This window comes from Eschscholzia californica, unplaced genomic scaffold (assembly GCF_041429995.1).
Source record: "Eschscholzia californica isolate CP2 unplaced genomic scaffold, dmEscCali1.0.p SCAF_4, whole genome shotgun sequence".
NCBI lineage: Eukaryota > Viridiplantae > Streptophyta > Magnoliopsida > Ranunculales > Papaveraceae > Eschscholzia > Eschscholzia californica.
The window spans coordinates 184,656-202,352 of record NW_028238461.1 but is presented as its reverse complement, the minus strand read 5'-3'; the positions used below and the strand labels follow the sequence as shown (position 1 = coordinate 202,352).

General features: G+C 36.5%; 1 protein-coding gene and 1 non-coding gene across 3 annotated transcripts; both read left to right on the top strand.

The window, feature by feature from the left end:
- Window positions 1-4,629: 4,629 nt before the first annotated feature.
- TRNAQ-UUG (transfer RNA glutamine (anticodon UUG)) lies at window positions 4,630-4,701 on the top strand. The gene has a single exon. It is a non-coding gene; the product is annotated as a tRNA-Gln (tRNA).
- A 107-nt stretch (window positions 4,702-4,808) lies between these two features.
- Window positions 4,809-17,437, top strand: LOC147541136 (uncharacterized). 2 transcript variants are annotated; one of them, XM_086633377.1, is made up of 3 exons: window positions 4,809-4,886; window positions 14,528-15,754; window positions 15,978-17,437. In XM_086633377.1, the coding sequence occupies exons 2-3, from the start codon at window positions 14,649-14,651 to the stop codon at window positions 17,233-17,235; spliced, it is 2,364 nt and encodes a 787-aa protein (XP_086489503.1). In that variant the 5' UTR covers window positions 4,809-4,886; window positions 14,528-14,648; the 3' UTR covers window positions 17,236-17,437. The 2 variants fall into 2 exon arrangements, with proteins under 2 accessions (XP_086489503.1, XP_086489504.1); XM_086633378.1 differs by lacking the exon at window positions 4,809-4,886 and having other exon boundaries at window positions 14,587-14,781; window positions 15,238-15,754.
- Window positions 17,438-17,697: the final 260 nt, after the last annotated feature.

Here is a 17,697-nt window from a genome sequence, read left to right as displayed (position 1 = left end):
CAGTCTCAGGGTGCCAACTTCTTGATATGGTTTGGACGGTTAACTTGACCAAGTGGGTTCCAGTAAAAGAGAATCAGTTTGGCCTCACCTATGTATTTTTTTGTGAGAGAAAGAGGGGAATATCATATGATAATGGTGAGTGAGATGGAGTTTGTGGTGAAGAGCCATGATAGAAAAGGTCAAAGTGAAACCCTAAAGGGTCCCCATTTTGAGTAAATCTCTCTCCTTTGATGGATTTTATCACCCGGGGAGTGAAGAGGCATTTGGCTTCATATGGGTATCTTTTTGTGTTGAGAATTGGTAATCTGAGCATATTTTCATCACTCGCTACCACTTCATAGAAGAACCCTAAGAGTATCTCCAATGGGACACTCTAATAAATACAATAAAAATCTAATTGTCATGTGTCAAATAAAGATTCTCTTTCCTAGTGTCAATATATAGACACTCTACGTTTGTTTGGTCTCCAATGGAGATCTCTAAAATCTCTTACTTAATACACATGTCTCTCTTTAATTTAAGAGGTAATTTCTAAAAAGGTTGAAATAATATTAAAAATGAGTAGAAAAGCACAAAACATTTGAAAATTATTATTCAGGTCAAAAAGTGTGCAAATACTAAAATACCCTTTTTTGTCATTTTGTGTAACTAAATTCTTTTATTTTTCTTTAAACTTTAAATCGATATAACTTTTTTTTGAGATGTCGGAATTCTACAAAAATTATATATTTAGAAATGATATTTCATTAGCTTTCCAACAAGATCCACTTTCAATATTTTTTTTCAAAAATAAAAACCCAGAAAAAAAACGGCATTTTTTTCCTTTACGTTTTTCTGCAAACGTGTTTGCAACAATCTGTTCTGCAAACGTGTTTGCAACAATCTGTTCTGCAAACGTGTTTGCACCAATCTGTTATGCAAACGTGTTTGCAACAATATGTTATGCAAACGTGTTTCCAACAATCTGTTATGCAAACGTGTTTCCAACAATCTGTTATGCAAACGTGTTTGCAACAATCTGTTATGCAAGCGTGTTTGCATAATGTAAACTGCAAACTTGTTTGCATAATGTAAACTGCAAACATGTGTTTGCATAATGAGATAATAAGATTTAGTGGAGAGAGAGGAACTCTTGATGTTATATAGTAATTGAGAGATGAAATGAAGAAAATGAGAAGTTCTATAGATCTTTGATATAACTTAAGATTACATAACAGTAGAGATAATACGTAATCTTCATGGTACCTTCACAAAAAAAATCATATAGCGTTCGCCATAACCGAGAAACTTTCATCTCGAAAGAAAAATAATTACCCATCCAAAAGCGAAAAAAACCTTACTTAGCTACTGCCTTTGCTTCTAAACTATACCGTTCTATTTTGACGGCATCTCTTGTCATGTCCAATCTTCAAACTCAAAGCCAGTGGCATTGTGAAATGGAATTAGGCTTCAAATACCACCAAAGATCAAGCTAGCTTGAAGTCTCCGAAAACAAATCCACGGTTTTTCCAATCCATAAATGCTTATTTCTAATCCATAATTTCAAAAAGTTTATTAGCCTTACCCATCATTCCACCTTTAACATACATATCAATCATAGCACTACCCACAAAGACATTATCAAATAAACAACTTCTCATCGCGAAACCGTGAGCTTCCGTACCATGTACTACAACTTTGGAATAACCGAAAACAGGAAAAATGTCAACTAAACTAACTGCATTTGGCCGAAGCTTAAAATCCTTCGCCATCCTAACAAACAATTCTTTTATGAAGGATTCTTCCCTCCTTAATTAAGATTAGCAGTGCTTATCAGACTGGATTGGCAGCTGACCACTCCAGACTTGGCTTGTATGATAGATGCGCCAAGCCATCCCGGGTTATATCTCTGTCTCGAGGGCTTGATGGGCAAGTCCCTAAGACCACAGTACCTCTCCAGTCTTGACCAAAATGAGGAGGTTCTAAAGAAGCATTTAAATTGATTCAAATAAATGACCAACTACCCGGATAATAGTAACCTACAATAAACACAATAACATTTTAAGATTTCACAATTAAAATGGTCTTAAAAAGATTTCAGAACTGGTCAGAATTAACAAATTATCAAACTACCGAGAGACAAGTGATTTGTACCACAACAAAAATACCTTTCCGACGACTAAAGTTTCACAAAAATTTATTGAAGTTTTATGTTAGTGAAATACTTTATAGACAAAAAAATCATCGATACAAGATCGTGATTGGAGTGCAAGATTTATTACCTCATGTAGCAGTTCATTTGGAAAGCAACAGTGAATGAGTGCAGGATCAACATAAGGTTTACTACCCGAAGTCCCGAAATGAACGAAAGGTTTAATCCTAACTCCATAGAGATCTGAAGTACGAATCAATACACAAGTCACAATTCAAACAATAATGGTGTCGATAGTTATTTATACTTGTATTCAAATTTTCTATCATATCCGATGTGAGTGAATACGTAAAACTGAATAGAATTCGGGCGAAAAACCAAAAAGAAGTACCAAGGCAAAAAACTGGATGATAAGAAAAGGTTGGACTACTAAGTAGATGATCACGAGCAAGAATCGGCCAATTGATTTAAGTGATAATAGATTAATAATGGGGTCGATAGTTATTTTTACTTGTATTCGAATTTTCTATCATATTCCAAGGTGAGTGAATACGTAAAACTAAATAGAATTTGAACGAAAAACCAAAAAAAAGTAGCAAGGTAAGGACTGGATGATAAGAAAAGGTTGGACTACTATGTCGATGATAACGAGTAAGAATCGGCCAATTGAGTTAAGTGATAATAGACTACTAAAGACCCATACCCAAAGATCATGCAAATTCAATTCACTATATCAACAATTAATTTCAATTCAATCTTCTCTTCTACAATTTGTACGGAAAGAATTAATCACTAGGAGTAAGAACATGGGTAGAAGAAACGAGAGTCCCTAATAGAGGAATACCTAATAAACTTTAGTGATTGAGTGAACTTTCCCTTACTAAATCTTTAGCTTTACCTTTCAATCTCTACTAAAAGAAACTAAAATACAACCCATTTAACATCAAACATCAATACTACTTACTGTAATAAACTGCAAAAACCCTAACAAGGTTCAATCTGGAAATAAAAGAAACCCTAATTTGTTGAAATAAAATAAAAATGAAATGAAAAAAGAAAACTAACCATTGTCGCCAACGAGAAGAAGTTTAATGAGGAGATCGTAATCAGCTCTTGCTGGTGCTACTGCCAATTTTATCTTCCTTCTTCTTGTCGTTAACAAGGGGGAACTGTTCCCTTTACTCTCTTTCGATTTGTACTCCATTTTCATTGATCTGAAAATCCTATGAACCCTAGGGGAAAGAGAGAAAGAGAGATTTGCAGATCTGGTTTTAGGGTTTCTTGATTATTATCCCGACTTGCAGACTATTGTTGTTGAAGATCAAACTTCGAAATCCACCACCAGATCAATAGTGATTGAAGAAATCGTAGTTGACTGTTCTCCCAATCGAAACTTTCTCCCCATCGAAGAGAAATGGAGAAGAAAACAAACTTCAATTTTCTTGGGATTTTGGGGGAGAGAAGGGGGTTTAGTGGGGAAGGGTATTTTAGGAATGATTTTGTTTTAAAATGACCTTCTCAGTAATTACTTATATTATTTCAAACCTTATATATCATTACTTAAAATATTGTGGCAAGTTCTACTTAATAGTAAATAATATAGGCTTTTTTAGTTATTATGATTATATTTTCTACCTAAACAACAATTTTCTCTTAATTTAATAGATAAAAAGTAGTTGAAAAGCAAAGTTTTCTATTGGTTGAAATTATAAAGTAACACTTAGAGAGTCTCAAGTAGACACTCTCACTTTAGAGTTTCTCTCTCTAGACACTCTATAATAAATGTGTCCAACTCATAATAGAATGTCTAACAAAGTGTTCCATTGGAGATGATTTTTTAACAAAAACTACAAAAAGTCATATGTGGCACTCTAAGTGTTAGAGATTAAACACACTCTAAGTGTCCCATTGGAGATGCTTTAAACACACACATGGTAAAAGAGAAACAAACACTTAAAAACGGCTCTGAGTCATTACTAGGCTAGGCTAGTTACAAAAGATTATATAACCTTGCTTACACTTTCTTCTTTGAGTTGTCTTTCATTGGCTTTGGGGAGAGAAAAGAACACAAATTTCCTTATTCTTACACTTTTACTGTAGGGGTTAAACATCCACTCTTCAATTTGAAAGACAGAGTGAGATTAAATGGGATTTAGACCACTTAGAATGTCTGCATTTAAGGACAAATGTATATATCGACTCAAACAGTTATACTACTTATTTTATTCATGAATCTTGATTTGTGTTATATGTGTATGATGTATCAATGCCTCCTCCTGATGATGACTTTTGTAGTCCATTTTCAGTAAAAATACCAAGAGAAGGCTACAAATCGGCTGAAATTGGTGAACTTAGGTGAGTTAGAACAGGTCACCCAATGTTCTTTTTTCTTTACAACTCGTGAGCTTTTCAAACATTATAAATGTTGACCAGGTTGGTTCATGCTAAAATCGCTTTAAAAAGATAAGTAAATTAAAATCAATATCCCTAACACGAACGGTTCTATGGTGTAGTGGTTAGCACTCAGGACTTTGAATCCTGCGACCTGGGTTCGACTCCCGGTAGGACCTCTTTTTATTTTTTACAACCCCATCCATTTCCCTGTCATATAGAGTAGAGCATACATTTGGAGATAAAAGGTTGAGGTAGTTAGTGATTGACAGGGAAATGGGTAGTTCCCTTTCTTCTTCTTCGTTTTGCTATTCAAATTACACCCTACTATTTCCCATGAGCCATCTACTACTACTCCAAACAGGTTCAGTCTTAGAATTTTGTAAATTGATTTTTGACAAATCAAATGAAAATTACAATTTGACCTTCTTTTTCTCTATTAAAATGGATTTAACTAAGGAAATGTCTACTTAAAAAGATCAATTCTTTTTTGAATTGATCCCCATTGTTTTGTTGATAATAGTAGTAGTGATAGATTTTATATTACAACTACCTTCGTCTTCAAACTCTTTTTTACATACTACTCAAATTAAATTGGTCATTTTAGGATAACTTAGTGACCTTAATTTAATTTAAAGAATTACAACATGTGAGCATCTATTATAATTCCAACTTCCACAGGACAAAATTAAGATACGAAAGTTGGGGCTTTGATTACACGTCCTTTTTGTCATGTGACCAAATCTTAAATACAAGTATGCCTGTCCATTTATTTTACTTTTTTTTTTTTTGTAGTTTTCCAATGCTACATATCAGTTACTATATATATATTTTTATTTTTGAGAATTTGACTACGATTTACGTTAGTAGTTTTCTTAATAATGATAGGCGGGGGGGATGCCCGAGATTACAAAGAAATAAGAAAACTAAGAAAATACAAAAAATTCGAAAAATAACAGTTACATGAAAATTAGCACCATCCATTCCTCGTTCTCACTGTCCCTCTAGAATATACATTAACAATGTTAACTAATTCAGCTAGCAACTTGTCAAGTAACTAAGTGTGTGGTACCCGTTTCGAGGCTCATCTTCGACAAGTAATCTGAAGCTTGGTTAGCTTCTCTATAAGTGTGATAACCGAAAATTCTGAAATTGACTTCGAAACTTTTGGACCTTCTACCAAAGACTCCATGGCACTCTCCGATGTGGATTCGTTAGAAGTGACTTGATATTCATCAAGTCAAGGCCAAGATCAACATCATGAAGCCCTTCACTTATTATCAATTCTAACTCCGATTCGACACCTTGCGAGTCATGTATGAAAACAGTCTCTCAATCAGCTTGACTAGTGGTTGCTCGAATAACTCTTCCCTCTAAGTCTCGGATTAGTGCTCTATACCCCACGTCCTCGTCATTAGGGGCACCATCCGTGTTGATGACGTATCTCCCTTCAACAACCTAGTTCATTGACAAGAAATATGAACGGATTTTGTGAGGGAAATAATCAGATTCCAGCGATTTACTACACTCCTGTTTTTAGTCGATTCCTCAAATTGTTTAGAGCTAGAGTTCATCTTAATCCTTACTTCGTTACAGATAATATTAACAATAGAAAGTGCCTCTAAAAACTCGATTGTTAGCGCTCCTTCTACATATTATAGACATAGGCAGTCATTCAATCAATATCAATCGACCAATAACTAAAGAAAGAGATTATAAGAGAGAGTTTTTAGAGAAAGAGAGGGAGTTCATCTGAAAGAATTAAAAGAGGGGTAACTTTGGGAGGGTTTTGACGTTAACGATACTCTTAATTTATGTGGACCATCTGGACACTAGTCATAAAATAGGGGACCATTTGGGAAATAAACATTTCCTTTAATAAGCTCTAGAGAGAGTGAGAGGAATAGAAAAATACCCTAATTACATTCTTGAAATTTGAAACTCGACTGTTCATCTTCAAGTGGGACGACGACGACACTCTTGCGATTTGGGTAATTTCTCAGTTTCTTAATACTAAAACTTCAATCTCCATCTCCATTGATGTTTCTTTTTGAGATGATCTCTTAATTTATGATTAAACTTTTGTGGATGAAGAGGTATGAGATTTGTGTGATTAAATATTTGTTGAAATTTGATTAGTTAACATGTATGGATAAAGATTGTATGAGATTTGTAGAATAAATTGAGTATGAGATTTGGTTTTATCTTCAAATACAAGCATTAGGGTTTTTTATTGGTTGAATGGTTTCCACTATTATGTTATCTGGACATTTCAATACTCTGTTATGAAGATCTAAAGGAAACTGAAGATGACCTAGATGGTAGAGTGATGGACAATTGGTTGTTGCAGAGAGAGAGAGAGGGCCACTAGAGAGAAGACCAAATCCTGAGAAATCTAGTGATGAAAATATTTCAATACTCTGTTATGAAGATCTAAAGGAAACTGAAGATGACCTAGATGGTAGAGTGATGGACAATTGGTTGTTGCAGAGAGAGAGAGAGGGCCACTAGAGAGAAGACCAAATCCTGAGAAATCTAGTGATGAAAATAACAAGATTAGTAGTATATTACAATGAAATGAAATGGATTCTGGCCGTTGGATCATTGTTATCTTTTAACTTAAATTTTAAGCCAATTATTATTTAACTAAACCAAAATGAAGGTTTATCCAAAAGAAAAAGAGATTTGAAAGTTAGAGTTTGAACCATGATGATATAATGGCGTTCTAGTCTCTGTGTTTAACATTAGCATGATATAATCTACTCCCATAGCTTTTGGTAGGTTCAAAATAGGTCAAACTGGATCATGAAATGATCTAGTATGACTTTTGCATTACCATGTTATTATGATTTTGTTGAGTTACTCGACCGTTTCTAAGGTTTTGTAATATATCAATTTTGTGGCGTTCTAGTCTCTATGTAAAACATTAGCGTGATATAATCTACTCTTAGCTTTTCGTAGGTTCAAATAGGTCAAACTGGATCATGAAATGATCTAGGATGACTCTTGCATCAGTATGTTATTATGATTTTGTCGAGTTACTCGACCATTTCTAAGGTTTTGTAATATATCTGATTTTAAAACTAATTCGGATGATATAATCTACTCTCATGAAATGATCTAGTATGACTCTTGCATCAGTATGTTATTATGAGAGTAGATTATATCATGCTAATGTTAAACATAATGTATAAGCACGTGGTATCAATGTACTAGTCCATGAACTTTACCACGTCAGTGATGACGCTAATTAAAAAGTAGATGGAATGTATGATAATTTTGTGGTGTTCTAGTCATTATGTAACAGATTAGCATGATACCATCTACTCTCATAGCTTTTCGTAGGTTCAAATAGGTCAAACTGGATCATGAAATGATCTAGTGACTCTTGCATCAGAATGTTATTATGATTTTATTGAGTTACTCAACCATTTCTCAGGTGTTGTAATATATCGATTTTGTGGTGTTTCATGTAATACAATTTTTCCGTTTAAAAAATACATATATATCTTGAGATTACAAAGGTATTTCTTGTTGGTATGTCTTGTTATACTCCAATTACACCTAGCTTGTTCAAACTCTTTGACTCATGGGATGTTGAATGTTGAAGAGATGTATTTATTGTTTAGTTTGCATAATATTGTAATCTTTTTATACCAGAAAATGATTTGTTTATGGTGTACCAGAAAATGGCTAAGCAAAAAAGGGAAGTAAAGGATGGCCCAAAATGGGGGAAGTGCAACATGTGTCCTACCCAACTCAGGAACCAAGCACACCGTGACCAACACATGAAAGAACATCAACTTCAACTTCGTGGTGAAAAGAAGAAAACAAGTTTCCACCCAGGGAAAGCAATGGACAAGTAAGTTTGCGTTTTGAAAGTTAGAAATTTTCCTTCATGAATGTTCTATGCACTCATTTATACTGAAAAAACTACTCCTAAAGAAAACTTAAGGCACATGTAGATAGTTTATTTACCTGGTCTGACCGCAGGTAGCAACCTTTTGCCAATACATAACTGTAATGTCCGCGTACCTAGTCCTTAGTTCCAACAAACAACAATCAATTTCAGTTTATGTTTTGCAAGATATGGCCTCAAGAAAGACTCGTAAATGTATACGGTTCCCTGGAGTGAATGAAATAAAAACATAAATCAGTCCTTGATTGTTTCCTGGAAGAAACGAATACCTGACTCTAGACACTCATTTTGCTTTGTGATTGTATCCAGAAAAGGGATAAAAGATTTTGTACAATTACCTTGGCAGGTCCTTCATTTTCTGCCAAGGCCTTTGTGTTAGCTTTGAAGCTTGTTTTTGCAACACTTATTTCGAATCCCTCCTTTGAGCTTTCTCCCTTGCTTGGGGCTGCAAATGCAAGAAAAAAATTCTTACAAATAAGACTTAAAAAATAAAGAGAAAGACAAGTTTTTAAAGGGGCTAACCCTAGACTCGGGAACTCGGTGGGACTCGGCTCGGCGTACTGCCGAGTCCCGAGTCACTCGCATGACTCGGCCGAGTCGTACTGCTTAGGAACATGAAATTCAGATTTCAGATATTGCTTTCAAAGAATTTTTCAATATCATGTATTATACTTCATGTTACTAGCTGAGATTCTATATGCAAATTCAAAGTAACTCTTAGGATGGATCTTTGATCGAGAGAGATATCAGGAATATGTGTAATGTCTAATACATATGTGTATCATTTTTTCTTTTTGGCAGGGCGCAACGTGCCGCGTTTAAGGGCAAGTGAGCATTACTGAGAAGACACTTCGAATATCACAAGTCATGGAAACAAAACATTTAATTTTCCTATCAACTGAGGTGCTTTTTGTTATTGTTTTTTTTTTAAATTTGAATGACTTGGTCAGAAAATGGCTGAATTAGTATCAGAATTAGATGTTTGTTTTAAGAATTTGAACGACTTGGTCTGAAAATGGCTGAATTAGATGTTTGTTTTGAAAATTTGAAAGACTTGGTCTGAAAATGGCTGAATTAGTATCAGAATTAGATGTTTGTTTTGAAAATTTGAATTACTTGGTCTGAAATTTCTATATCCAGAAAAAATCTTGGCTGAATAAGAGAATAAGGAACTCCAAAAATAAAAATAAACCTAGGGTTTCTTCTCCAAAAACTTCAGTATCCTTCTGTCTCCCTCTCACTCTCTAATGAAGATCAAGAAACCTTCAGCCTCCCTTTCTCTCTCTCTCTATAACAAAGGTCTATAAAGCTAAATCGCTGGACTTCTCACTGTAACAGAAGCTAACCCTTGCCGGATCTCTCTCTCTCTAACCGAAGCTAACTATCCCTTGTATGGCTACTGTGGCCTAAATATGGTTGCATTAAAAGTTTTGTGAAGTTGTTCTACCTTGTCAGGATGATAGAGTTTATTGATAGAAAGAAATAGGAATGACCAATACTTAGATTCTGATTCGTAAATAACTTTGAAGATGTGAAAATGTGAAGCTTTGTACCTTGTGTGATCCTTTTCTAAGAGATTTTATAGAGAGCTTAAGCAGATCAGATGCGTAAGGAAGAATTGCTGATTTGAGATGATAAACAGCTGAGAAAAGAACTTGGATGATTGCAGCTCTAACCTCTGAGTCTGTTATCGCCTGTATTGAAGAAGCACAAAACGTAATAATAATCAGAATGGGTATATTAACGAGTTACAATTAGTATCAGTGTTGTCGAATCTGGCTAGCTTAATCTTGGAAGGGCTGGCCCCCTAGGCTGTTAGCCCATCACAATTTTAGATTTATATGATACCTAAAATGTATTTTGGTAATTAGGCCGGAGCCTGTGACTGTCAAGAGCCTATTTTGCTAGGGAACAGGCCAGGTGTCCCCTGGCCCAATTCACACCCATATTCACGACATATTCAGAAAGTTGGGCCGAGCGATCTGGTCTCACTGTGACTAATCATCCTTGGAACCAAGCATACCTCAATATAATGCATGAGAAGAGGAAGAGTTCTTTTAGCGAGTCGTTTATCTCCAGAGCTTGGGATCTTCTGGCAAGCACTAATGATGACATTGGCCATGCACAGACGAAATGAGAGCATGACAGCACCCTCAGATCCAAACGCATTCTTATCGCTAGTTAATTGCTGGATCACATAAGTGGGGACTGAACTCTTCATAGAAACATCCGCTGCATTTGAGATAGAAAAGTGAGAAGTTATATCGCTGAAATAAGAGGGTTTTCATATTATATATACATATATATATATGATTTTGCCCCCTAGCCCATCATTATTGAAGGTAGAAAGCCAACCATGAGAACTATTTTCCTTTCTGACGATCTTTATTTTGTTCTTCGTGGAATACTTCGGTGAATCTGGAAATTGTAACTCCGCGCATATCATCAGCGCAAGACAATCAATGCACCCATGCTGCGCTTTTGAAACTAACAAAGATGACCATTAGTTCACAGGCTTCAGACACGGGGATAATTGAGGAAAGGAAGAGTTAAGGAAGCGCGAAGGTGAAAGAGTACTAACTTCATCACTATCTAAAGAGGGCCACAAGAGAACCCTTTCCAATAGTTTCCTTTCAAGCATATTAGGATCGACGTCTGGATCAATTCCCCTCAACTAGAAAACATTAATTATTTACTTGATTACATTACAAGGAAGAATTTGCACATGTTAAAATGGTACAAACAAATGAATGGGACTGGAATAAGACGAACGTGATGAGTAAATAGTATCCATACCACGAGGGAAGTGCAAACCGCGAACAAGCAAGCTATTATCTTCAGTATATCCCGAGAATGTGTAGCATACTCTAATTGAGATTGGATTATCGGAAAAAGAACCTACAGTATCACAAGGAAGGAACTTCGAGATTTTGTATTATGAAGCTGGATTATTAACTTTAACTGATATTTGTTCAAGCTGACTTTGAATCTGCATAAGAAGAACTTGCTTCAGTAACCTGATAAAGAAACATAAGCCTCTACAAAGCAAAATTGGAATTTTAAAGTATCATTCTATGGATAGTTTACCCTGATTGACAATCTGAAGTTATAAGATGATCATGGGGTTTGGAGTTGGGATAGCATAACATTTAGGTAAAAAAGAACAAACCGACTAGAAAAACTGGAGTGCTGGCTTCATGTGACAACGCAGCTTAACAAACGGTCCACTAACTCATAAGGATGAAACTTCAACAACCTGGTTTCTCTGAACTCAATCGGAGCAACATGTATAACTTAACCCTTCTTGGAGAGAATACTTGAGTCAGCTCCACTAAATATTCCATAGGAGCATGTCTTACTAAACCTTATAGGATTCCTGCGCAAGCCTGATAGTACCTACGTGCTTCTAATTTCTAAATGATGAAACACTGGTTACCACTTGGATCATGTGCAATGCACTTAGTTCCACATTGCTTAAGATTCCGGACCATGGTTAATATTTAACAACTTGTTTTACATATCATCTAGGCCTTTGTGGAGTGGTTTGTCACTTAGTTCCGTAAGGTGTACTGGTGGAGAAGACAGGGATGATCGTGGAAGGGCCATGGGAAAGAAAAACCTTGAACCTTGTGGAACTAGGCCACTGGGGCCTGGGTGGTGTCCACAATATCACCGGTATTGAGATGGATGTTACATCATAATAGATGCCGGAACAGATGTACACAACTAATTAGCATGCAAAAGAACTTTGACTCCCTATCAGATGATATGACATGAAGGATATTATCGCAATAACATTTTTCGTCAGGTCATTGTTACATACTTGGGGATGAATTCGGCCAGAGAGCTCAGTTGCAAGCTTTCTAACACCACCGTATCCATCATCACGCCACCATACCTTGCACCATAGAGAATAAGCCACAACAACACCATCTACCACCACCACTAATGCACCACTACACCTTCCACCACCACCATCGCACCACTACCACTTACCATCACCACAACTGCAAACACCAGCACTATTGCACTACCACATCATCCATACACCACCACGTTAGAATCACCAGCACCACATCATCCACCACCATACCACCACCATGTCACAACCAACACCATCACACCAATACATCTTCTCCACCACAAAACCATTACCACCACAACAACTACATCATGACAACCACAACAACATATAGCAATATCACACCACGCACAGAGCATCCAATACCACCACTACCACTGCATTGTCACACCATCTACCACCACCACCATGGCACCAACACCTTCCACCACCACGATCGCACCAACACCACTCACCATCACCACAACTACAAACACCACCACTATCGCAATACTACATCATCCACACACCATGTCACAACCAACACCAACACCATCACACCAACACATCTTCCTCCTCCACCATCACAAAACCATTACCACCACAACACCTACATCAAAGCAATATCACTCCACGTACAGAGCACCCAATACCACCACTACTACTGCATTCTCACACCATCCTCCACCACCACCGTGGCACCACTACACCTTCCACCACCACCATATATCACCACTAACACTTACCATCACCAGCACCACAACTACGAACACCACCACTATCGCACTACCACATCATCCAGACACCACCACGCCAGAATCAGCAGCACCCCATCATCCACCACCAGACCACCACCATGTCCCAACCAACACCATCACACCAATACATCTTCATCCACCACCACAACAACTACATCATGACAACCACAACAACATATAGCAATATCACACCATGCACAGAGCATACAATACCACTGCATTGTCACACCATCCACTACCACCATCCAAGGCATCCATCAACAGACCACCACCAGCATCCAGGGCATCCACCAACAGACCTACAGTCAATAGTTTGGCTTCATGATATGAGCAGAAATATTTAGAGAAACAAAACTCAACAAAGAAGAAAAGCTCCAACCATTTTTTGATCAAAAACATTGAAAAAAAGAAGTGTATACCTCCGATCTAACTAAATCAAGCAAGTATCTTCAGGTCTGATGCATAAAAAGAGAAAAAGGTCAGACCTTTACTGTAGATCTGATGATTTTCCATACTGAAATCCCCTTTTCCCCTGTATGTCCTCTTCTTCCTGGATTGAGCATAAAAAAAAATCAGAAGAAATAAAGATGGAAACTTTTTTAGTTAAATCAATTGAGAAAAACAAAACTGTACCTATGATCTAATAATAGATTGAAGAGAGTTAGTTCATATCTGATCCATAATACTATGAGAAAAAAAAAGGTCCAACTTTTAATACCAATCTGGTGATTTCCTTAGTTGAATACGCTTCCCCTGTATATCTTCTTCTTCGATTGAGCATAAAAATTATTCCCCAACTCTTTTACTTGAATCAATTGAAGAAAGATCCAACCTTTAATCATTAGATTGATGAAAATTGTTCATATCAGATGATGTATAATAAGATCAAAACTTTACAATTTCTGAATCCTTTCTCTGCGTAAAAAAATGGCAGGAGGAGGAGTCGACCACGAATAGGTAGGTAGGTAGGGTTTGTGAGAGAAAAAAAAAAACCTCTTCTTTTGGAGAAGACGAAGAAGAAGACGATGAGATGAGTTATTAAGTGGGGGAGAATCCCCTGTATTTTCTTCTTCCTGGGGCTGCTGGGGGTGTGTGAAAGGGCGCCATCACCAGTTGTCATGGGTGCGTTTAGTAGTTCGGTAATTTTGGTTAATGTTATTATGGGGTGAAAGTAGTAGGCATACTGTGGACGTAAGCAATCGAAATTTGACACTTGGAAACCTAATCCCATTGGCGGCGGTAAGTTATGGGATTTGTTTTAATCTCTGCCGTTGAAAGCAACCGACGGTCCAGATCTGAAAAATCCCATTCCTAACACCCACCCCCCATGGGACTGACTGTCACGGGCAGTCAGTTACTTAGGTACTTAGGTCTGACTGAACTTCAAAATTGGATATTACTAAATTTACTTCCTTGTTCAATATGGAAACCTAATTGTAATTTTTTTTTTTTTTGTTAAGGAAAACCTAATTGTAATTGGAATGAAGATTTCCTTCCTGTTAAAAACTCTCAACTTTTCTTTCTTCTCTTCCCTATTCTATTGGTTTTTGCAATTGTGAAGCTACTATCTATTTCTCTATCTCTCTCTCTCTCTATCTCATCTCATCCATGGAGAAATACTTATCACCACCAGTTCTTACAACAGAAGAAGAAGAAAGGAGGAGGAGTTTGGATGTTAGAGCAACACCACCAGGTCCTAGAGGAGCAGCACCTTGGCTTGTCTTTCCAACTGGAAAGTATGGTAAAAATCAAACTTTCTATAACCTATTATGTGAACAACAACCTCCCCATAACCAAAAAATTTACACAAACTACTACTGTATACCAGAGTTGAGTGGAACTTCTTATTACCAATATGGTTCTCATCAAGGTTGGTTAATCATAATCTTTGATGAACCAGATTATCATTACTCTATTTGGAAGTTTGGAGATTGTATTTTATGGAATCCAGAGTCTTTTGAAACCATCCAACTACCTAACATGCTTCAATTTATCCATAAAAAATCTAAAGTCATCTTCCATGGTTTTTTATTAACCTCACCTCCAACTAATTCTGATTCCATGGTTTGTTTCATCTATAAAGAATGTAACGATCTTGTGTTTACTCGCCCGCTAATAGATAGACAATGGAGAACCCATAGGCTCCCTATTGACTATAAAAATTATTTATTACCCCCTTCCATGTTTTGTTTTAAAGGTAAATTACATATTCCTTGTTACTACAATCTTCATCTCGTTGTCCAAACAAAATTTCATCTTAGAGATGAAGATGACCAAAGTTTATCTGTAACCCAGTTTCAAGTAAGTTTGGATAATGATTTTGAATCACCACTAGGAGGTATAGTGCGCGGTATAGAGACGTCTTATGTAGAATCAAGTGGTGAACTCTTCAAGGTCATTCGATTCTTTGAGGCTTATGATGCTAGTGAAGTTCGGGATCTTAAAGTCTTTAAGATGGATTTCAATGTGATGGAGTGGGAACAAGTTCACAATTTGGGTGATCATGTACTATTTGTAGGCACATCTACTACAGCTTCTTGTTCATCTACAGATTTGGGTCTACCAAGGGGGTGTGTATATTACACTCAATATGAACGAAATATGTTGTTCAAATTTGACCTAGAATGCAAAACAATTTCAGTTTCTTTACCGTGCTCGAATTTAACAACACCTTGGTATGCACCGGATTGGATTTCAATGCCTACAAATTTCAGGTAACTTAATCACATCTTGTTGTCTGTGCCTTTACATGCATACTGGGTATAAAACTCCATTTGAAAAAAAAAAAAAAAAACTTTTTGTCTGATTTGAATTACTATATATTATGTTCATATTTGATGTTGTTGGTTGGTTGCTCTTGAAGCTCTTAATTGCAAAAAAGAATTGATTTCTATCTATCTATATTTAATAATCTCTGGATGCACTTTAATTTTGTAGAGTTGCCGAGGAAAGAAGAAAAGCAAAGATATCATGCAACAACACCAAGCTGGGTGGTAATGCAGGAATAAATTTAAATTATGATGTCTGCGAGAATAGAGGAGAGTTAAAACAAACAGGAGCTTGGGCTTCCTTTAATGAGAACGTCATAGGCTTAATTGCTAGTTATCTCCGTCCAGTAGATTATTTGAATTTCCGTGCAGCTTGCAGAGAAAATCGATCGGCACTCCCTGCAACCAAGTGGAAAATTATGTCTTCTATAGAGACTCTAAATGGCACTTTACCTCCATGGCTGGTTTTCTCTAGAAAAAACGACGACATCTATTATTTCACAGATCCAATGCATAACAGTGATAGGTTCCTCATGAACCTTTCAGAGTTTTTATTAGATTCTACCATACGTTTCTCAAAGGGTGGTTGGTTATTAATGTCTAGAAAGGAGAAATCCGTGTTCTTCTTCAATCCTTTCACAAGAGAGATTATCCCACTTCCAGACTTCCCTGATATGTACGGTTATGTTTTTCATGGAATCTCATTCTCGTCCTTGCCTACTGCGTCTGATTGTAAAATTTTTGCCATAAATGGATTCGATAGGTATGGGGTTTATATCTTCACCATTTCACGAGGAGATGATGCTTGGCGCCATGGACAATTACGTAATAGCATGCTGCCTTCCAACGGGAAGGTCATGGACTTCTTCGCTTCGAGTAATAATCCAGTTTTCTACGATGGGAAGTTCTACTGCCTAGATCGTTACGGGACTCTAGGAGTATTTTATCCAGAAAGCTTTGTTTGGGAAGTTCTTGCCAAGCCCCAAAAACCATGTAAGTCTATTTATCAGTCGTACTTGGTGGAGTGTGAACAAAAGCTCCTATCCGTGTTTGTTGGTCAAAATGGAAAATGGGTTCGAGTTTTTAGACTAGATTTGGAAGAGGAAGTCTGGGTTGAAGTTAAAAGTTTACAGAAGAACATGTTGTTGATCAGCATTACCTCATGTGTGTCAGTAATAGCTCCAAGTACTCACATGGAGAACAATATATACTTTCCTAGATTCCGGGACGAAAAGATTATGTATTTCTCTCTTGACACAGGTAAATATCACTTTGTTGGGGGTCAACATTCTGCTCAGGATTTCTGCAACACTGAGCTACAATTATATTGCAGTTGGGTTGAACCTAACTGGTCGCCGACCACAGTCGAAGAGCGCAATTGGTTTAGTAAATTATCAATACACGAAGTAGAAAATAGTGTATTTTGAAGCTTGAACACATACTCAGCTTCCATCTTTAGAAGAGCTGTAGTTGATTAGTCTAGTTTTTCTTTTTGTTGAAAGGATTAGTCTAGTTAATTTTGAATATATATTTCTCTTTTTTTTGGCAGTCAATATGTTCTTGTATTCGCATAAATTTATTCTTGTATCGGTGGTTGATCTTTCTTTATATCATATTTTATTCCTTTTTCGTGTTTGGATTTCATTTTGGTTACATGAAATTATAAACCTGTTGGCTAAAGTTCGGTCCTCTTTGAGTGCCAGTTTAGGAACAAATGTATGAAACTATAAACCTGTTTACCAAGTAACATATTTAAGGTCCAAAATATGTCTTTTTGCTGAATCTTTAGTCAGGAGTTGACAACCAAAATCAAGCAAGTTCCTGCAAATTTTGCCAAGGAGAATCATTTGTATGAACTTTTTCCTAAAAAGAATCGATAACTCAATGAG